General features: G+C 41.6%; 1 protein-coding gene across 3 annotated transcripts; it reads right to left on the minus strand.

Moving 5' to 3' along the window:
• Positions 1 to 394: 394 nt before the first annotated feature.
• On the minus strand, positions 395 to 22,688 carry PDGFRL (platelet derived growth factor receptor like). 3 transcript variants are annotated; one of them, XM_083630701.1, is made up of 6 exons: positions 22,154 to 22,688; positions 18,821 to 19,100; positions 6,448 to 6,599; positions 4,442 to 4,735; positions 3,277 to 3,416; positions 395 to 1,347 (listed from the first exon to the last, which is right to left on the minus strand). In XM_083630701.1, exons 1-6 carry the CDS (start codon positions 22,209 to 22,211, stop codon positions 1,159 to 1,161), a joined length of 1,113 nt encoding a protein of 370 aa, XP_083486827.1. In that variant the 5' UTR covers positions 22,212 to 22,688; the 3' UTR covers positions 395 to 1,158. The 3 variants fall into 3 exon arrangements, with proteins under 3 accessions (XP_083486827.1, XP_083486828.1, XP_083486829.1); XM_083630702.1 differs by lacking the exon at positions 22,154 to 22,688 and adding an exon at positions 21,842 to 21,948; XM_083630703.1 differs by lacking the exon at positions 22,154 to 22,688 and adding an exon at positions 21,587 to 21,922 and having other exon boundaries at positions 18,821 to 19,819.
• Positions 22,689 to 23,185: the final 497 nt, after the last annotated feature.

A 23,185-nucleotide genomic window follows, 5' to 3' on the forward strand; every position in this document is an offset into this window, starting at 1 on the left:
ACTTGCTTAGAATTCTTTTAGTGCTTGGTGTGATCAGCAAAAGACCTTCACACTGAACACTAAAACTGGATCCTTCTACTACGTAAACAGCTGAGTAACATGCAGTAAGTCATGTCCCCTATACAGTGGTACCTCGGGTTACATACGCTTCAGGTTACAGACTCCGCTAACCCAGAAATAGTACTTCGGGTTAAGAACTTTGCTTCAGGATGAGAACAGAAATCGTGCTCCAGCGGCGTGGCAGCAGCAGGAGGCCCCATTAGCTAACGTAGTGCTTCAGGTTAACAGTTTCAGGTTAAAAACGGACCTCCGGAACTCCAAAATTAAGTACTTAACCCGAGGTACTACTGTATAAATATAAGCAAACTACTTTTAATATTAAATCTACAAATGCTTAAAACTTGCAGAGTATTTTATTTGTTTGATACGTATTTTACAAATGACAACAACATCAACCATTCAGGCTGCAGCTGTCTATTATACCTAAAGATGGCATATTAAAACACATATATTGTACTGCAATTTCTACAAAACTTACAATGACTAATTCTGCAGGGGGAATAAATTTTACAGAGCAAACTAAGCATTACATTCCAAGCTACCAGGAGACATGTGCATCTATGTTACAAGTGATATTTACTTTTCATGTGTGCAAATTAAAGCGCAAGGCTAATTTTAATGTTAACTTAGCTAGCTTTTATCTCCTAATGACAAAAGAATATTGTGAGATTATGGCTTTGAAATGTATATTTCCTAAAAAGTGACTTGAGTCATATTTAATGCTTAGCATTTATATAGTGCTTTAGTGTTCGGAATGTGATGGAGACTTATTTTAGCACCCTTTTGCAACCAACCCTGTGTGGTAATTCAGTGTTTCCATAATGAAGATAGGATGGTCATTTCTCTAAGGCCACTTTGAGTGGGAGAGGCAACACTGGGTGATGGATATTCTAGTTCCTGGTTCGGTTTCTAAGCCCTTGTGCTACACTTGCACAATAACCCTCATTTACAACCACATGCTTGCATTTGTGTTGCTCTAAAGTAAGAATGAATTATATTAAGATTTGTTTCCACTTATCTCAAGTTCTGAAGGCAAAGCTAGCCAGAAGCAGTCCAGCAATACATTTCCTGTTCCGTCTTGTCCGAGAGCTCAATATGTCAGATGAGTTCAACATAGGCAGCTACTGTGGTCTGTCCTCGAAGGTTCTGAGCTATACAAATATAGTTTCCACCATCAATGGTCTCAAAATCTTCAACGGTAATAAGGCTCTCGGAAATTCTCGTGGTGTGACCAATTCCTCTGTCGATCAGCCTCCAAGAGTCTTGGATAACCACAGGCCTTTCATACTAATGATTGGAAAACACTTAACATGAGATAGTAATCAGAAGCATTTCTGTAAACACAGTACTTAATTTTATTAACAGTAGTTTACTTCCTAGCGTAGGAGTTTTAATCTGAATAGCAGAGCTATTGCGGAAGATGCAGAGGCTGCTGGTTTTACAATAAGAATCCCAGCTGTTCCCATACAATGAAAGATGTGTTTGCTGCTTCTAGGGCTGTCTTGTTTGTTTCTGCCCTTTTAATCTGAAGGGGAAACATGACCATTTAAGGCTGGCCTCTCTTTGTATTCATGCCAGATGAAGATTACTTACTGGGGAATTTTAGCACCTATATGTGACATGCAGCCAAATCCTAGCTAGGCACGTTTAACTGGAAGTAAGGCCAACAGAGTGTGGCAGCAGATTACAGCCTTACTACAACATCCTCCATACTTCCTTAATTGTATTTTGTCTAGTTTAAAAACCTTTGGGAAAACTGGTCCTATGATTTCTTTTCAGTTCAGGTACTTGGTATATAGTCGAGTCTGGGACTCACCAGTGTAAGGTGATCAAGGATGTAAAGATGTAAGTCTTTTAAATACCACCTTTGAAAAGTTAATTGAATCCATGCAGTGGGTGGAACTTCAGATATTTGGTATGTAGTCCTGCCATCTGTTTTGTCAAGAGTTAAAGTGGTTTTAGTGGGATTTCTGCATGAGAGATCATGGGGCAGAACTGTGCCACTTCAGACACAGTTGTAAAAATATTCAAAATATCCAAGCACCATATTGCAAAGGCACAACTGACTCTACCACCTCTCAGAACCAGAAAGAGGCTTTGGAACAAATTGCATTTTATCCTAATGCCCACTATCACCACACAAAATAAAGGAAATGTCCACAAATCAATGTTATTGTGTTACTAATCAATTTTAGTAGCCACATATTGCTAAACTGATGGCATGGGTTGTGCTTTGAGACAGGATGAGAGTTTGTGTTGCTGTAATAACTGCGTATACCAGCAGCTTCACAATCATATTAACCTGTGAATTTACAATAATATATTGAAAAATAAAAGGAAACTCGAAAGGGTCAATTACTGTTCTACAGAATAGTAGGTGAATATAACTTGATTTTCTAAAATCTAGTGGTGAAGAATCAAAGTGCAGAAGGGAAATAACCCTCAAAATTTTATCAGGATGTCCTAGTAGAAAAATGTTGTGATAGATTATAATGATAAGTGCGCTCTGTAAAGCATATTCCTTATCTACTCATGTAAAAGGTAAAGGGACCCCTGACCGTTAGGTCTAGTCGCAGACGACTCGGGGGTTGCGGTGCTCATCTTGCTTTATTGGCCGAGGGAGCCGACGTTTGTCCGCAGACAGTTTTTCTGGTTCATGTGGCCAGCATGACTAAGCCGCTTCTGGCGAACCAGAGCAGCAAATAGAAACACAATTTACCTTCCCGTCGGAGCGGTACCTATTTATCTACTTGCACTTGGATGTGCTTTCAAACTGCTAGGTTGGCAGGAGCTGGGACCAAGCAACAGGAGCTCACCCCATTGCGGGGATTTGAACCGCCAACCTTCCAATCAGCAAGCCCTAGGCTCTGTGGTTTAGACCACAGCGCCACCCACGTCCCCTTGTGTCTACTCATGTAGATAACTTTATAGTAGTCCTTTTGTTAGGCTTTTGGGGCATAGACTTATCCAAAATATGGATGGCCAATTTTGGGCCAAATCAGGCCTTTGTGTATAATCTTTCCAAGCTAAAAGTGGCAGGGGAAAAAAAAAACAGATTACCAGTCAACATTACCCTCTGCCCGCATCGTTCTCAAGACTTCAGCAACTTTGTAGCGAATAAGCTTTGTTTTCATGCCTTCCAAAATTTCATGCTATTCATGTCATTTTCTATTTTGGTTTTTTTTTAGAGAAATAAGAAAACAAGCAGCAGTTTACCTTTTGCCCTGGATATATCCAATTAAACTCCACTTCTACATCTGGCTCCCCCAAAACTGTGCACAGAACACTGATATCATCACCACCTTCTGCTGTACTGGATGATGCTTTGATTGTAGTTGAAGGCGGGCCACTAGGGACTGGTTCAAAGAGATGGGTGAGAGACAATAAAAAGTGATTCCACATTTTTAATAGCCTACCAGGTTGCAGATGGACCAGCTTGACTTGTAGAAATCAGCAAGTGAAAATTCCACAACATGGAAACCAAGATCACCAGCTGCTAATAGTTGCATTCAAGTTACTGTCAACAACATTTACGCAGGGAGTAGAAAAAAATATTGACAATTTAAAATTCTACTCAAAGTCAATTTTTAATTCATTATTGCTCAACCCCACCCAACAGACACACAACTCTCTTGTAATTTGCTCACAAATTAGCTGCAACTGCTGTTTGGGGGCAAAATTATTTGTTGGTGCAGATATATTACTGTAGTATTCTAAGGCTTCCCTTGGTTTTAAGTTTTCTTTAATATAGCTTGTGGAAAATGTAGGTATTGCGTAAAGATAACAGAGAACTGCTATCTTCCACCTCAGTTTCAAAACAGATATACACTCGAGGTTTGGAAAGTTTCACTATGCTGATAATTTTACTTGGCTGACTTCAGAAAACACATTTGAATGTGTTTTGCTTGTGGTGAAGTAGCCTGAGTAGTTCAGTATAAACCTGAGTACCTAGGTAGTTCACCATAAGGTAAAGCAAAGGTAAAGGACCCCTGGATGGTTAAAAGTCCAGTCAAAGGTGACTATGGTGTTGTGGTGCTCATCTCGCTTTCAGGCCAAGCGAACCGGCATTTGTCCACAGACAGCTTTCTGGGTCATGTGGCCAGCATTGATGAAACTGCTTCTGGTGCAACAGAACACTGTGATGGAAACCAGCGCCATTTACCTTCCCGCCGCAGTGGTACCTATTTATCTACTTGCACTGGCATGCTTTCGAACTGCTAGGTTGGCAGAAGACCACAGCGCCACCCACATCACCATAAACACAGATCACCACTGTGTTAACTTGTGTGGGAAATTACTCAGGGCCAGTTTAAAGCACTGCGAGAGTGTACAGTAGAACTTGCTTTGATGTTAGCCTGAGCCATTCGGTTAGTTTTTTTACCTTCCACATAAAGCAACTGGTACTTGATGGAAATCTGAGGTGCTCCCCACGATTCTGCTCTGCAGTAAACCACTCCCTTGTGATCGGATGTTGGATGCTTATAGATAAAACCCTTCTTCACGTCATAAATAATGTTGGTTCCATCCACTTGGATTTCTTCGGCTGGGAACTCCTGGTGCAATGAGACTTTCACTGATGGGCTGGTCACTCGGCAAGGAACTACCGCTGGCTTATCTGGGTTGAGGTAGACAACTTCAAAATAACTGGCAGAAGGAACGAAGAGCTCCCCTTTATCTGTAGGAAGAAGCAAGGCAATGGATATTAATCACGCACCAGTCATTACCATTTTAACCAGCACCATAGCAAAACATCAATAAATGGGAGAAATGGTTTATTAGCAGAAATCTGATTTTTACCAACAATAACATTACCTTTAAGAGTAGTTTTCTAAAAGAAAATGAATGAACTAATTTAAATATATAATGGCTTCAATGCATCTCTAATTTGCATGTCCCCTGTAAACAAATGCCCGATCTATCTCAGGGGTAAACAAACCACTCTTGGGAGACTAGTGAGCCTTGTGAAACACACACCCCAAAGTCACATGAAGACTGGCATACATGAAAAGTGGATAACAAGTTATCCAAGCCTGACCTACTGAGAGAGGCAACCATAGTACCTCTGCAAGAATTACATTTTCAGTTGTGATTTCAAATACTTAGCAATTGAATTTAAACACTAAGCCCCAAATCACTAAGCCTTTATTGAATGTGGCCATGTGCTCAGCAGGGCCTCTCAGACTGCGAATGCAGCCTCCATAACACACTGCATGCAGTTTTAAAAGAATCCTAACAGCATATTTGGATCGTCCAGCATAAGTCTCAGAATGGTGACTGCATTTCTGAATTTTTAAAATAACCAGATCTTTTCAAACTGAGCTGTTGTACTAACTTCACCACCTAGAATCCTCTACAGAATCCGTACTGGTAAAAGGTAAAGGACCCCTGGACGGTTAAGTCTATGGGGTGCGGCGCTCATTTCTGCTTTCAGGCCGAGGGAGCTGGCGTCTGTCCGCAGACTGCTTTTCCAGGTCATATGGCCAACATGAATAAACCACTTCTGGTGCAGCGGGAGACTATGATGAGTGCCAGAGTGCACGGAAATGCTGTTTACCTTCCCACTGCTGTGGTACCTATTTATCCACTTGCAGTGGCATGCTTTTAAACTGCTAGGTTGGCAGGAGCTTTGACAGAGCAACGGGAGATCACTCCATCCCGCAGATTCGAATTGCCATTCTTGTGATCAGCAAGCCCAAGAGGCTCAGTGGTTTAGACCGCAGCACCACCCACGGCCCCATATCTGTACCAATCATGATTTGTAGACCTGGTATCCTAGTTCAATCACCGCTCTTTACGCAGTGCATTTTCACCTCACATTATTGCTCCTTATCTTGCTTATTCATTAGGGACACCTACCCCCCAACCTGGTACCTGTCAGATGTCTCATCAGCTCCAAGCAGCACATCCAGTGGTGAGGAAATTAGTCAAAAACTTACAGCTTGAGGAAGGCTGCATTAAGGGATGATGTGCATGCAGTGACTTTTTAACTTCATCCACCACTGCACACCTTAAATAACCATAATGTGGCTGACTGTAAATTTTCTCTACAAAACAGACAGCAGGCACTAATTAACCATTCCTCTTTTTTAACTTGCTTTGATCTCCAATAAAATATTTTCAGTGTAAACAAGAAGCTTAAATAAGATAATGTATCACCAAAAGACAATGACTGATTGCATAAGCAAACCCAAATACAGCAGTGCTAAAAAATGAACTGCTTTGAAAAATGAGCATGTAACTAATGAGCACAAAAGAGGGTATAATCTGCACTATCAGAAACACTTGCGGCCCACTTGATACAGGGATACCGTGAAGTGCAAAGATAAAAAAAAGATAGCATTAAGGAAGGACCTTTCTACCTCTGGAAGCAATGAGCCATTCCATTACCTGCAAAAAAGATGTACGTTGAGCCCGTTTTGGTCTCATCCTTCTTGCAATTGTAGCCACTGCATTGCAGGAGCCAGCAGCTGTATTGACCAGTGTCCGCTGCAGTGGCATTTGCCAGAATCAGCTGCCCATATCTGTCATGTTGCCTGATGCTAGCAAGGACAAAGAGAAAGCACAAAGTCAAAGGTTATGGAGGACCATTTCAGTCCAAGAACTGAATTAGTTCATGGCAAAGTTTATTGGGGCAACATGCTAGTGGCGGGTTCACATGACACGCCAAGTGAAGGTTTATAAATCAAGGTCTGGTTAACCATAGTTCAGAATGATGGTCTGAACTCGGCCCGTAATGGCCTAATGGCGCCAGTGACAGGGATCTTCTACCCGCTGTGCAAAAGGTGCACCAGGAGCAAGAGCCACCACCAAGGCTGCAGCAGGGGGAAGTGGAGATGGGGACTTGGAGCCCATGTTCCTTCTCTTCAAGATATCAGCAACCAGTGTTAGAAACTGAGATATGAAAGCCAGGAGCAAAATGGCACCTTAAACCTAGGTTATGGGCGCAACAATGGAATGTCTAGGCATACTTTTTTTATAACAAGAAACTGAAAATGAATGAACTGCAGCTAAAATCTTATACAGTGGTGCCTCGCAAGACGAAATTAATTCGTTCTGCGAGTTTTTTCGTCTTGCGAATTTTTCGTCTTGCGAAGCACGGAACTGCACCTCTTCAAGCAATGCACCCTGGGTATTAACGGTTTTAAGAAAAAGGAAACAAACTCGCAAGACGTTTCCATCTTGCGAAGCAAGCCCATAGGGAAATTCATCTTGCGAAGCAACTCTAAAAACGAAAAACTCTTTCGTCTTGCGAGTTTTTTGTCTTACGAGGCATTCGTCTTGCGAGGTACCACTGTACAGGTAGGTAGCTGTGTTGGTCTGCTGTAGTCAAAACAAAATAAAAAAAATTCCTTCCAGTAGCACCTTAGAGACCAACTAGGTTGGTCAGATACAAACTTCAGATACAAACTTAGTTGCTCTCTAAGGTGCTACTGGAAGGAATTTTTTTATTTTGTTTCGACTAAAATCTTATGTTCAATTTTCACATGGTCTAGTTCTCATTTGAAGACTGCAAAAAACAAAGCCATACTTCCCCTGCCTGCCCCCTTAATATTCTTATGAGGGTCCCTTCTCCAGTCCTCAGAAAGTAGCTAGAAGTCGGGAGGCAGAAAAAGGTCCTCCTTTCGTTCCAGCAGTGGCAGTTTTAATCTGAAATCTTAGGTGCAGTACTGCTCTCAGGGCTCAGAAACTGCTCGCATTAATGAAATTCCCTGTCGCAAAATGCGCCGAGAACAATGGGAGTTTTGAATGCTGGCAGCAACAGAGGGAAGTGGGCACAGGCGAACCTCTGCTGCTGGACTTCAATATACCGTACAAAACACCCAGGCAAGGATTTTGGAGAATTCCAACAGAAACAGAAATGGTAGCAGAAACTGCCATTGTTCACTTATTCATCCCATGTCCAGAACTGAAATCAATCCAGCAAATACAATCAATACAGTGGTACCTCAGATTACAGATGCTTCAGGTTACAGATGCTTCAGGTTACAGACTCCGCTAACCCAGAAATAGTACCTCGGGTTAAGAACTTTGCTTCAGGATGAGAACAGAAATCGCACAATGGTGGCGCGGTGGCAGCGGGAGGCCCCATTAGCTAAAGTGGTACCTCAGGTTAAGAACAGTTTCAGGTTAAGAAAGCACCTCCAGAACAAATTAAGTTCTTAACCCAAGGTATCACTGTATTCACTGTTGGTATTGCTTTTGGCCCATACATGAAATAATTACTACCCGCCTCCCCTGTCATATGTATTGCATTTTCTTTGCACTGAAATGAATGGGATGGAATAACATAACGACAAAGTAATGACATAATTTAAGGACCAAGCACACTTACTCATCATGTGTGGTAAAGAGAATGAGACACAGCACCGCAGATGCTCCTAATTAAATGTCACTGGTTAATACTGTTGATGATATTGATTTATGGGATCAAAACCAGTTAGAAACTCAGATATATAAACTAGATGCCAAGTGCACCTTAAATCTTGGTTACGGCCACCACAATGGAATGGCTATTTTCCAGGGAGTTGGACCAATTTTACAATTCTACGATTCTACATTGCTTGACTGCAGCTTGCTCTTACAACAATTCACTTGTACCAGGATGCAAGAAGGAGAAACACACACACAGTGGTAATGGTACAAACTATGGACTAAGGCAGAGTTTTTAAACCGTGACCCAAAAATCTCCACATAGTTGTAACTGGACCCACGCCAGTAGCAAAACGTGTCTGGTGCCTGGCTAATTTCTAACACTGATCAAAACATAAATACTCTGCAAGTGTTTGCATGACCAAAGCAACAAATACCACCAGACAATTTATTTCTGTTTCTTGGCACTCAATATAAGAAAGCAAAGGCGATGTCAGTAAGATTGCACAGGGCAGCATTCAGTTTTTCATGTCCTCTTTTTCCAGGACACGTCCTCTTTTTAATGGGTAGAGTCGTCACAGAGATCCATAGTTAAAAGTAGAAGTCGGCAAATGTGTTCTCTCTTTTTTTCTCTTCAAAATATGGCAGCCCTATGACATATGCCCTGGGCACTATTAAAAAAACCTATTATTATTATTATTATTATTATTATTATTATTATTGCTGCTGCTGCTATTTATCAAATTTCTATACTGCACTTTAACTGAGGATCACAGGGCAGTTTACAGTATAAAAACCAACCATGCACAACCATGCACAACACAGTAACAAACAAAACCAACAATCTGCCCCTCAACACACATACACAATTTCAAAGGGTATATAGATGGTTTTATTAGCCAAAGGCTAATTGAGAGGGTGTGGTGCTTAGTGTGGCAGAGGGGTTAGATATGGTCATTTGAAGAGAAGAGGATCTCTTTCCCAGTTGTGACTCTATATATTGAGCACATAGGAAGAATAAAATGGGTAGGAATCCCTCAGCTGTTTACTTGTGAATCCTGCTTGGCTTCTTGCTTATCTTTGGACCTCATAGGAAGGGGCTTGGCTGGTAGCAGCCATGGGACGAATACTTTGCATGAGCCCCTTTTGGGGAGCTAACCAAAAAGTGAATAATGTGATTGTAGCTTAGGAATATATGCCTGCAGAGAAAATGGTAAGATATTCAATACTGTACTGAGTATCTCTAATACAGAGAAGCAGTTGTGCCTGAACAATTTTGACTCCCCCAGTTATCACAGTCTGCTAAATATCGTTAGAGCACCATTGAATGAGACAAATTAAGGTCAGAATTAATTAGCAAACCATACAGTTTGATTGGCTCAACTCTTTACACAATAAGCCATCCATCAAACCCTCTACATATAAGCCATCCAGCAATCAAAATAACCAAATAACTTTCCAAGGAAATCCATATTGTATCCCTAAGTAAGCTAAATAATTAGGACTTTGAAAGAAATCAATCTCTTCCAGAGTTTCCTTCCCACCCACATATGCACTGATTCAGTTCATGCAAAGCAAAGCTAGTTCTATTGCGGAAATGCCAACATTCTATTGTCCAAATCCCTACACAACCTGGGATATCTTTTTGAAATGTTAGTTCCCAGTAAGAACCCATTAAGTAGCACAAGATAAACTCGTATGTAGATGTATCAGTGCTGTACATGAAAGCCTAGGTGTTGTTGTTTTTTTAATTTTAGGCAAGCACTGCGCTAACACAGAGTGTGATGTTGGGTGAAACTTTAAAAAAATCATAGAAATTTCAGCAGCACCCCCTTTTAAAGGCAAGTTTCTATCTCATATGCTAGAAAGGCATGCTTGACGAAAGCAAAGAAGCCAAATGTACATGAAAAGTTTGGACCAGTTTGGACCAGAGTTTCAGAGCCCCTCTGCATAGTTTGTTCTCTCTCCCACTGATTAGAAGAAGCATTAAGATATTATGCAAAACAAACAAGGAAATATACTTAATATGCACAATTTAGACACCTTGCAGAATTCAGTTTTCTCACCCCAAAATTTAGATTACTGTGGTATAAAATTTCCATTTAAAAGCAAAGTATAACCCCCCCCCCCAGCCCTGGCTATAAGTACTCTATCAGTAGCTACCAGCTTCTTATATCTAAATTATGTGCAGCCTAATCCTATGCTTATTTACTTAGAAGTAGGGTCCCAGCAAGTTGATCGTTGTGAAACCAGTTCATTGGACTTCAGTGTTAATCTGAAAATGGTTTGAATTTCTGGTGCAAAGGGTTTGAACTGTAATAGTCCGAGAAGAGGAAACAGAATGGTATCTGAGTTGTTTGTTTGTTTGTTTGTATCCATCAACACAAACAGCCAGCTTCAATAGAGATCTTAGTTCCTTAGGTCATTAAAACAGCCTGCAACCCCCTGCTGATTAATCTGTTGTATCGGCAACTGTCTAGGATGCTAACTGTTTTCTGATTAGCCCGCTCTCCTCTTTAAATGACAGTAGCTCAATTCAGAACTTCTTGGAGGCCAGCACAGGACCAGATGGTCCCGCTGTGCTGGCATTATGGATATACTGTCTGCTTGGGACTTACTACCCTTTGCCCTCCTTGAGAAGGCATAAAGTTGGGCGTAAGTCTCCCCTTCTGCAGTTCAGCAGCATGTATCCAGAGACACATTTATTCTTTTGCATGAGTAAGTGAGGAGTAGGCATACACAATGGAGAATTAACCACCTATGAGTTCTTTCTCAAACATTTACATTTCTGTCATTGGCTAAAACCATTGACTAAAGCTTGCTTCCTGGTAATGAATGCTTTGTAAGTCAAAAGCTTGCATGTTTACCAAGAAAGTTGGAATAATAAGAGATATCCCTTAATCTGTTTCCTATGCCCATGAAAATTGCCTTAATTGGTGATGCACTTAATTTATCAAAGCATCATATGTACAGTAGATCCTGAAAAACAGGTTCACAAATTTCAGACGCATCCCTTTCTTTCTCAATGCAAGTATGTCGCTAGAGAAATGCAAAATGTGGCAACTGGCAGAAACTGCTCCAGTTGCAGTCCGTGATACCTAATCTTCTAAAGACTGACTGAATGAACAGAACATTAATAAGAAGAAAAGAAGTAGCACTTATATGGAGAATAAAGATGGAGGAAACAAAATTGATCCTCAATATCGATAAAATATGCCATAAAGCAAATTCATATTACACCCTTGCATATTCATTTGACTAATGTCACTATTTACAGGAAATGGGCACCAAATGACTACAGAAGCTGGCAAGTACAGCATCTGAATACCACTTTAGCAGTGGTTAGAAGTAGCACACATTGAAGCCGACCATTGGAATAATAGCTCTGCAGTTTAGACAGACAGATGTGGAAGAGGACATCCCAGAATAAAGACCACATCCGCACCACACATGAAAAGCACTCTTATACCACTTTAGCAGTCACGGCTTCCCTCCTAAGAATCCTGGGAACTGTAGTTTAAAGTGCTGCGAACTGTAACTCTGTGAGGAGTAAACTACAATTCCTGGGATTATTTAAGAAAGGCATGACTGTTAAAAGTGATAAAAATGTGTTTTTAATGGATTTGTGGATGTGACCAAAGACTCATAGTCACCACTTCAAATAAGTTGACAAATACCAACTTGAAAGGAGGGTAGCTGCAGTAACTTGGAGTTTGTAGGTTAACAGATCATATGCTTAAGGGTTTAACCTTGATGAATATATATTAACCACCCTATAGTTGAGTATCATCATGCATTTATGATTCTGAGGGCTACTCAGTTCTGCAAAGGCCAAGGGTAGATTCTAATGATTGGTTTGCAGGTTGAATATCACATGCTGCCAATCTATATTATCACACAAATTGTATGTGCAAGTGGTTACTGAAGTAAGAACACAAGGATAACTAAGGAAATAGAAGCCGACGAGTCAAGGGCAGTTTCCCATGACGGTCTATCTTGATTGAGATGAAGCCAAAACTACAAGGAGACGAAGGGTTTCACCCTCACAGACTCTGGGAGAAAAGGTACTATTACAAACATGAGTGATGAAATTCTTGATACGGGAGCTTGGAGATTTCTTAGTGCTGAAAGAAGCAAACAGATCAGATATATTATTCATGTCATCAGTTCTTGCAGAAGAACTAGTAGTGATGTCAAATCAGCTTAATACCTCTTTGCAACAGCAAAATGCTGCCCAACACCACAGCAAGCTCTGAATGACTTGGGAAACAATGGCAAAGGCTTTATTTATTTATTTATTTTCTATACCACTTTATATTTTTAAGAAAAATCTCAGCGGTTTACAGCATATTAAATCAGGGGTTGGCAAGGTTTACCTCGCCTGGGCCAGTTCACTCCGACAGAGATCGCTCCATAGGCTGGATTGCATCTGCGCAGACGTGACTTACAACACCTGCGTCGACACAACTTCCGGCGCCACGGAAGTGAGTCCCTGTCTGCGCCGGTTTAGCGCAGCGTGCAGGGACTCACCGAGCAGGTGGCTCGGTTTAGGGGTGTCTCGTGGGCCGTTTAAACAACCCCCGTGAGCCACTTGTGGCCCATGGACCGCAGGTTGCTGACCCCTGTATTATATCAATAAATCAATAAAACAATCTGAAAAAGTCAAATATACAGTCAAAGCAACATAACAGAAAACTAAAATATTATCTTAAAGTATTTCAAAATAAAAGATTACAAAGGTGGTCAACTACAGAATGCATATTTAACATAGTAGGGCTGGGTGAGTCTGCCCCCTAGGGCCAGGTGGAAAAAGCCTTGCAGGGAGCGGCCTTCAGCACTCACAGCTGGGCGATGTTCCTCCAGCCCCATGAGGAGTCTCTCTTGTAGGGCTGGATGAGTATGGGCCCTGCTCCCTAGGTCAGGTGGAAAGGGCCTTGTAATGTGCGGCCTTCACGCCTCACAGCCAGGAAATACGTACACCATATGTACACCATCAGCATGGTAAGAGATGGTCATCCTAAGTGTTGCTTCTGGGTTTTGGGGGGGGAGACTGCCTTCTGTTCAGAGCACTTTTGTGGGAAAGATGAAACTGAAGGTGGAATCATTCATGATGAATGTAATGGTGATCTTGATGAGCGCCAATTAAAATCAAGTGTGGCATGCCAGCTTTGGTAAACCTGTTCAGGATCACAATGATATCCTTCTACCAGGTTCTTTGCCTAGTATAGATGGAACCAATTATTGCTATATTAATCATAATCAAGAACATTCTAAAGGCTGAAATATGAAAAGCCCAAAGTATCTGAAACTGTAGTCTCTCATGGTTCCAAATCATCCAAGTGAGACTTCCCCTAAACTATCTGCAAGGGCTGCAGCACCACCTGAATACTCTGTGCCCAGAGATCTGCATCTCATGAAGAAAATGACAGGAAGATTTAGCTGAAAAAAGCCAGTACAAGAGTAATTCATCACCTGTGCACCGTGGTATAGCTAGTTACTGATGGAAGCTTGAAGATACTCTTTCATTGTCTTTCTGTTCTTCGCTTTCAAAAAACAACGCACCTTGGGATTTCCCCCAGCTGTATCCTGTCACAGACTGTTTGTCACACTTATGGACCTTCAGAATGTGCTGAACCAGCTGAAGGAAAGGTAGCAGCATATTACCAGCCTCCTCATGAGGTAGTATTTGCAGACTAGTTTTAACAAGTGGCTATGGGCCTTCATGACAACCGTGTGAGTCATCCTCAAGAATGCATCTGGCCAGCCAACCAGAAGAGCCTCTGAAGTGTACTTCCTGGAGGCAGTCAGCATCCAAAATCAGGTCCAGTCCTAGGATTGGGCAAACAGCAGTCCATGTGGTCAGATGGTCCAGGGGTCAGGGAATCTGATGATCATGGGGTCAAGAGCAAGAATCAGCAAGATACGGCCAGGAGTTACAAGCATTATTACCAGCAACTGACTGCTGCTGGAAGCTCTGCTTAAGAAGGCTGAAGCCAGATGGTTCTCATCAGTACCTTCTCCACCTTGAAGGCTGGGACACTCCTTCTCCCCCTTCAGGCTGCTGTTCAGCAGGCGAAGCTGACTCCTGGCCCACAACAGACCTGAGTGCAACAGCACTCTTCCTGCTCTTGATTCCCAGAAACTGCTGTTCAGAGGCATACTGCCTCCAATAGTGAAGGCAAAACATTGCATTATCCCCCATAAATTTGTCTAATCCTTTTTTAAAACCATCTGAGTTGGTGGCCATCACCTCACGTGGGAGCAGATTCCATCTTGTATGAGAAAATTCACCCACCTGGTTGGATTGCAAAGCTATTCTTTCAGAACTTCAATATGTACCGCTACTTGCAACCATAACTGAGAACGTGGTACTCAACCATAACTGAGAACGTGGTACTTCATACTTGGTAGTGTCTTCAGTTGTTTGGTGAGTATGTCCTGTTATATAATAGCAACATGAACTACATGCTTACAGTCCTATTAAATGTTTACGGGCTTGCAATGGTCAGCTCTTTGGCATTTTATACGTTTGTTGGGCTCAGTTTCCTCTCCTCCATCTTTATTTTTCACTTACTATGTTGCTTTAGGCACATCAGTGGAAGAGCAGGGAAGTGCTATAAGCATTACTCACTTTGCCTCAGTCATCGCCTTTTCATTTATGGCACTTGAAATCAAAGGATATACATTAATATGTGATTCACAGCTATGAAACTACATGCTCCCTTCTACAATAAAAATTCACTATGTCTTACACAGATTTAATTTTGCATTAAATTGTGGAGGTATTGAAGAGACACTGGTGATGCAACTTTCCTCATGCTAGAAATGTATTATTGTATGCCACCCCAATCTCTGAGCCGTGCAAGATTCCAGGGGTTCTAGCTGCTTACCCAGAGTTTAGTTTCCTTGGAACGAGGGAGAGCATACCCTGTATATGCAACTTGAGCCTATGATGGAGGGGCTCGCTCACAGCTGGGGGGGTGGGCTTCCTCTTACTGTGGCTGGCCCAGACGGATGCTTATTTGGCAAGGGGAAGCTGGAAAACCTGGAAAATGATCCTCCTTCCCCTTTCTCCATTTTTGGAACTGTGTGCAACAGAGAAATCCTGGTGAAATCCTCTCCAAGCAAAGTTGAAAAGGGGAAGTGTTGTTGCTTTCTTCTTCTTTGGCTTCCTTCAATGTCTCAGAGATCAATTAAAAGTGGTGAAGAGATCAGAACACCACTTCCTTCCCTTTTTGGGAACAGATGCACTTTGGCGTATTGCTTGCTTTTGTATTCGTGTTCTCTCTCTCTGTGTGTGTGTGTTTGGATCTAAAGGAAAACATACATGTTTACATCATATGAATACATAAAAAGGGCACTGCTGCATACAATCAGCTACAAAAACTGAGTCCTCTTTATACCAAAAATGAAATACCTGCAATGAAAGAAATGTGATGCTGGCATACGAAGCACTTTGTATTTATCCCTTCCTGTAATTTGGAAGGAAAATGTACCCAATCCACTTTAAATTATTTAACTGCAATGGTTCAGCCGTCAAAATTTTTTTAAGGAAACTTGTGGACTATTTATTCTTTTATTTTATTATTTAGAGCCTTAAACTGCAAGCATTTACTACTCAGAAGTAAGTCCCATTGAGTTCGATAGGACTTACTCTTTATTATGTGCCTGATCATTATCAGTTTCTTCTACTACCACTACTACTACTATTAATAAATAATAATAATAATAATAATAATAAATCATACAGTCATAATACTTCTTAGAATTCCTCAAATGACCTATTGCTCTCTGAGATCTACTTAAGGTTGAATGAAAGCCAGATACATACACAGACAATTTTACTATTTTGGAAATATTATTTCTTCTCCAGCCTCTTTCAAACTATGTTCTATGTCCTTCATGAACAAATGTGTTAAGTTGTGTGTGTACGCAAACACATGTGGGGGGGGGATGACAAACTGGGTCTTTGCCCTGGGTGACAGAAACCCTGCTTATAATAACAACCCATACCTTGTTGTTGTTTAGTCGTGTCTGGCTCTTTGTGACCCCTTGGACCAGAACACGCCAGGCACTCCTGTCTTCAACCCATACCTAGGGCCATTATAGCCCTTGAACAGTGGGATATTCTGTTAAGATTCCACCCCACCCCCAAACTCACAATAGCATTATGGTGTAAGTTTGGCAGGCCAGATTCTACTTCATCATGTACGTGGAATGTCCTCTTGAGTTGGAAAGTACACAGGGGTGCAGAGAGAGAGAGAAAAGGAGCAGCGGTGTCAGAGGGAAGTACCAGAAATAAACACGGAGATAATTACAATGAAGCTTAGATGTATGCAAAGTAATTACAGTGACCATTCACAATGTAACGTAGACAAAGATCCTGGCATTTGTAAGTTAATAAAAACATACAGGATATCTAGTTCACAATTATAACTTTGTTAGCATTTATGATGCCACAAAACGTTTTGCTGCAGCAGACTAACAGGGTTACTAACACGGGGAAACCCAGCAAGATGGGAGGTGTATAAATAAATAATACTAATTATTATTATTATTATTATTATTATTATTAGTCCTCCTCCTCCTCTAATAGTTCCCTGAGGAGAGGGATTGATTGTTAAACCACTCTGGGAACTGCAGCTCTGGGAGGGGAATAGGGGTTTCCTTACAACTCTCAGCACCCTTAGAAAACTACATTTAAAAGTTCAGTATTTTAAATGGGTAACCAGATGCTGAGACTACTGAAGTACTAAAAAATACTACAGAGTCCTCATTTCAAATTTACCATATCCTTTCAGGACATCACGCCTTGGAAAAAAAGGTCTTCGTTTGTCAAAGTACCTCGCTTACTTTTACAGTCAGGCATTTTGGCATTTCGGTCTAATATTACACAAACACATTAAAAGTACAGTCAGTTCTGCCTTTACATAATTATTTATTAACTCCCTCTGGTCAAGGCAATGTGACAATAAAATTTCTGGTGAAATCTGCCATCTAGTGGTCAGATATGCTGCGGCTCAGTTAACTGCATAATAAAAACAAGACCATTTGGAATAACTGCAATGCTACACTGGATCTGGCCAACTAATGTATTTTCTAACTTGAGTGTGATGGAAGTTCATCAGAGATAGAGGGATGTCGTATCTTGGAAAGCGTTCGCATTTTCTGGCTACCAAGGTCTGTAAAACCTCAAACACTTCTTCCATAACATTATTTAAACTACATTTCAGAGTAATTGGTACTTGTAGCAAAAGCCACAACATCCTATGGCAATGAATTACCGGTATATGAGCTTTTTAAAATCATTATTATCCCAATGTAAGATACCAATCACTATAAACACAAATAATGCTAACCATATATATCAGAGTTTGACTTACACATCTTGTTATTCAGCAATGTATTCATTTATTTCTAACAGTAATTAAAATTTGGTGACTCTCCTAGGGAATCACCGCCCCCCCCCAAAAAAATGTTCACAGTGAGGAACAAAACTTAGATAGGGGCCCTTGTCATGCAGCTAAAATTCATCTACACTTCTATCTTAAGTATGCTATTCTTGTTAGAAAACCCGATCTTGAAACAGCAGGTGCAGGATGTATCTAGAAAAAAGCTTACTTCACACAGTTTGCAATATGGCAAGCTAAAAGTAATTACAAATAAAGACTACTTTCCTAATCTAGTCTAGAATGTTGACAAAACATTCTCCTCTTGTGATAACATCTACCTTTTATTGCTATGTATTTCTTGGGCAGATGGGAATACAGTTACGAACTTAATTCATTCCGGAGGTCCGTTCTTAACCTGAAACCGTTCTTAACCTGAGGTACCACTTTAGCTAATGGGGCCTCCCGCTGCCACTGCCACACAATTTCTGTTCTCATCCTGAGGTAAAGTTCTTAACCCGAGGTACTACTTCTGGGTTAGCAGAGTCTTTAACCAAAGTGTTTGTAACCCGAGGTACCACTGCACACCCAATAAGAAACTTACATCTGAGTTAGAAAACTAATTTCTGTAAACCACACGTGTGAAACAAGACTACCGCTGCACTCCTAAATCCATTCAGAAGTCCTAAATATGCACATGATAAATATGCACATGATAACACTACAGCTACAATTCTTTCAACAAAGAAGTTTCCAGATATTTCATCTGAGCAAAAGCCCCTGTCCCCTCTATTTAGCTTGAGTTCTGTTTTAGGTTAAATTCTATGGAAACAACATTGGCAATGGTCTGTCATAAATCCCTCTGGTCTGAAATCTTTTCCCCTTCTCTATACATTCCAATATATTTTACCAAAGGAACATCAACATTTGCATTGATTTAAAAAACAACAACAGTAAAGTTTGGGCATAACTTTATTCATTTCCACCTTTCAAAGTCTTACCTGACCTTGTTGTGATCTGAAGGATGGCTCCATTCAATTTTATTTCCTTTACACCGCAGTTCTAAATTCTGCCCTGCAGAGAGGCTCAGAGTAGCAGCAGGTTTCTGAAAACGCCCCTTATCCATCACCTGTGTCATTATGGAATGGATTTTTGGAGAAGCATCTGTGGATTCTCTCTCCTTTAGTTTGGGAGTTTTGGGTTTTACTTTTTTGTTAGCGGGTTTAATCCTGTTCTCTCCCGGTTCCTTCGGACGCTTGTTCTTTGCAGGCTGACCAATAGCTATCACGAGAGAGAAGAAGAAAATATCATGCTCTATTTTGGGTACAAAAAAAATTTCCTGAAAGGGGTTTTTCACCTCACATATGGAAAGGAACCCAGAATATTGACATAGGATTAGCATTTGTAACCAATTTATTTTAAATAGGGCAAGACAGCAGGGAGGGCTTTTGTGTGTATATACATCCTGTTCATTTTTTGTTAGTTCAGGATGCTCACCAACAAGCAATTTTAAATCTGCATGGATTTAAATTAACACATGCAAATAAGCAATTACTAGGTCTTCCCATGGGATAAGATGACACTTCTGTGTAAAATCAATTATCTTTGCCAGAAGCTACTACTCTTAGTTAGCATTCAGATGAACACGCAGTTGTAGAAAGAACAGCTGAGATTATAGGTTTGGAAGTTGGCTTAGAATTCTAGAAAACTAAACTTGGTTTGTTCATGTAAAACTACTTGTAATCCTTAATTCTAATGTTTTTCCAAGAGATATATTCCCCTTTTAATTAGTACTGTATTATCCTTGTGCTAGCGCCTTTAAACAGATTCCATGGGGAAATACTGTGTTTTGGAACAGAAACACAAATTACACCTGCAGTGACCGATCTAAGCAAGCTCATTCATGTACTGCTGGTCACTTGATACTGTACTGGGATAAATATGCCTATTTGACAATCTACTTAAGAACAAGGGCCACAGAGCAGGGTGGGAGTGCACATCTGTACAGTGGTACCTCAGGTTAAGTACTTAATTTGTTCCGGAGGTCCGTTCTTAATCTGAAACTGTTCTTAACCTGAAGCACCACTTTAGCTAATGGGGCCTCCCGCTGCCGCCGCGCCGCCGGAGCACGATTTCTGTTCTCATCCTGAAACAAAGTTCTTAACCTGAAGCACTATTTCTGGGTTAGCAGAGTGTGTAACCTGAAGTGTATGTAACCCAAGGTACCACTGTACTGGGCCTCAAGCTACCAGGTGACCCAGACTCTGAGGTTTCATTTCTTAAAAAGACAACGAGAAGGAATTTCCTGGTTCATTTTGAAGAAGGTATTCGGTCTTCCTCAGGGTAGATATGTCACCCAATTCTAGTCTCTAGAGTCAAACAATTGAGAAGGACTGCCTGGTTCATTATGAAGTTTCCCCCGCATGTTCCCTAGTAGGAGATAAACAGGACAGAAATTCAGTATTTTAGTGCAGCTGTGACGGGACAGTAGCATGCCCACCCAACAGCAAAAGCAGCATGCTCTTTCCAACCAAGGTTTAATTTCATGCAAAAAATGTTTTTTCTTCCTGAGTATGCAAGCATTAAGAAAATCATATCTATCGTTAGTATATACATCTTTCAGGGTAGTGGGCATTGCAGTTGCCCAGTTGATGTAATCCAGTGCTTTTTTTTCTTAAAAAAAATGCTTAGGGATACTCTCATTTTCCTATTCATATTGAAATACTGACGCCAAACTTAGATTCACAAAATGTTTAGGGGTATGCGTACCCCTGCCCCCACCCCCGAAAAAAGCACTGATGTAATCCATACCTTCTCATAGCAAGCCGGTTGCTATGCGTTTGTGGCTACTAGACATTTCTAAATCTCAGGGTTTAGTAGGTGTTAGAATTTAATCAAGGCTTGGGGTGTTAAAAGCTAACTAAGACCTATATGTACTGAGCTGTGCTAGGCATGTGTAGTGCCATGGAATTAGCAAGTGTCCAACGCTGTCAGGGCTGGAGTCAGACATAGGTCAGGAACAAAACCGTGAATCACCTGAGGCCAGTGAAGTTAACTTTTTATTCAAGGAAACTCTTCTTTGAATTACTTATGAGTTACTGACATTACTTAAATGTTTAGTTGGGGTTGGCGGTTATTTTAATTTGGGTATAACTGCAAACTGTTTATTGTTGTTATTGGTTTCTATTGATTTATTGGACTGTTTGTTTGTTGCTCGTATTGGATATTTTGTTTTTTAATGTTTGATGTTTTGTTGTGTTTTTATATATGTTGTAAGCTGCCCAGCAAGATGGGCGGGATATAAATTTTAAAAATATTATTTTTTATTGGGGGGGGGCAAAAAGACTTCAGCCCCTAGGAGTGGTGCAATGGTTAGAACACCAGACTGAGCTCAGACACCCATCTCCAATACAAACATGAACCCAGAACCAAACTGATTTAATCTTTCTCTCTCTCAATACACATCAGATACGGAGCATGACCACAGCAAAACAGTTTAATGTCCTGCAACTCAAAATTAATCCCAAAAAATAGTTTTGGTAGACATTTCTTGCAACATTACAATATTTTCTGCACTAAGTATCACAGACAGGCAAATAATCTTCCTCAAGTTACCTGGATTGGACATTGGGGCATCCTAACCAAGTACTAAAACTCGTATGAAATTATCAGATACAAGACCCTTTGATGCTCACAGGGAGCTTTAAATGCATGACTGTGCCAGGCTTTGCAAACGATCAATTGTGTCTTCCACTGGTGAAAATCACAAATTTTACCAGGATGCTTTATGCCGTTACCCTATTTTACATCTAACTTGAATAGATGTTTCGTTCAAACCGTAATACATTATTATATTAAAGTAACACCATGCGATATCCCGTAACATGATATTAAATCCTTAATTAAAAAAACAAGTTTTGGGGTTTGTTGGTTTGCTTTCAAAGCTATGCATGTGAGCCATGCTGAGCAGCACAGTCCTGTGGTAACTAAATGGGGTGTGGAGAAAAATAAAAAAAACCCACGTCCAAATTCTCAGCATTCTTTCCCGGGGCGAGGAGGGGTGGCAGCAGCAGCTAACGGACTCCATTAATCTGAGGCACACTTGCTTAGCCAGGAGGAGAAGGAGGCGCTCTGCCAAGTGGCGGGAAAGGCGGCAGAAACTGGGAGGCGGCAGTTCTCCCTCGCCCCCCAAAAGTTTTATAAGTGTGGCGTGGCACGGGATACACGCCATGGGGTGGGGTGGGGGGCTTAAAGGGTGTTTTTTGAAAGGGATGCTGAGGGTTGGAAGGCGGTGGGGCGCGCAAGACGCACAGCGACCACCCGGGCGGACTCACCATTTTGCAGCGTTTGGTGGAACAGCAGGAGCCCGAGGAGCAGCAGCCACGGCTTCATAGCGGGAAGGAGAGGAGAAGTTGGCCGGGAAAAGGGCCCGTCGTCAACTCGGGAGGGCGGGAAAGCGTCGGCGGGAGGAGGCCGAGGCAGTCTGCCCGGCTCGACTGAGGCGGTTGTGAGGGAAAGCGGCCTTTTCCTTTCCCGCCCTCAGGCCCCCCGCGGTGCTGTCAGTCATTAATAGCGCTCGTGGCAGCGACGCCGCCTCACGAGCGAGTTCTGGAGTTAAGTGGGGTGGACGACGCCCCATTTTTTGTTAGTGAGAGACTCTCGCCCACCTCACCACACGCCCTCCAGCTGTCTATCCTCCTCAGGCGCATGAGAACAGGGTGGTGGTGGTTGTTTTCAATATCTTTATTCCCACCAAGCCTGCGTTAATCCCATCCACATTGGCCCCAGCTGAGCTGGACTAGGAGAGGCGCCATCAGTGTCCGCATGGCACCGGCTCCTGGACAACACCTGTTTTTTAAGCAGCCGTTGAATTTCTGGTGCTGGCAGGTGCTTTTTATGGACTTCATTAATGAAGGGTGTTTTAGTGCCCCGGCAGGAATGGTTATTGCAGAGTTTGGCGCCTAAGCCAGTGTTTTCCAAACTTGGGTCTCCAGCTGTTTTGGGGACTACAACTCCCAGCATCCTTCGCTAGCTAGGGATGGGAGTTGTAGTCTGAAAACAGCTGGAGACCCAATTCCCATCATCCCTCACTAGCTAGGGATGGCGGGAGTTGTATCAAAACAGCTGGGGACTAAATTCCCATCACCCCCCTAGCTAGGGATGATGGGATGAATGAATAAGAACTTTATTTGCCTTAGCCATTGGCCATAGCAACAAAAGAGAACAAAATAAAAGTTGAGTATAATAAAACACAGTTTAGGATCCTGAATCAGCTGTCAAACAGTGGACCTTATTCTGATTGTCCCAGCTAAAAATCTTGCAGCCTTTGCTGTCACATGGTCCTCTTGATCCGCCAGGAGAAAAAG

Source organism: Podarcis filfolensis (genome assembly GCF_964270895.1).
Source record: "Podarcis filfolensis genome assembly, chromosome: 9".
Lineage (NCBI taxonomy): Eukaryota > Metazoa > Chordata > Lepidosauria > Squamata > Lacertidae > Podarcis > Podarcis filfolensis.

Bases quoted from the DNA above. Each gene is read 5' to 3' on its own strand.
- PDGFRL (XM_083630703.1), bottom strand. From the start codon at position 19,221: ATGCTAATCCTATGTCAATATTCTGGGTTCCTTTCCATATGTGAGGTG. The intron at 3,417-4,441 runs GTAAAAAAACTA...TCTTTGAACCAG, and splicing joins CCAGTTGCTTTATGTGGAAG to TCCCTAGTGGCCCGCCTTCA. The intron at 1,348-3,276 runs GTAAACTGCTGC...TCCAATCATTAG, and splicing joins GGATATATCCAGGGCAAAAG to TATGAAAGGCCTGTGGTTAT.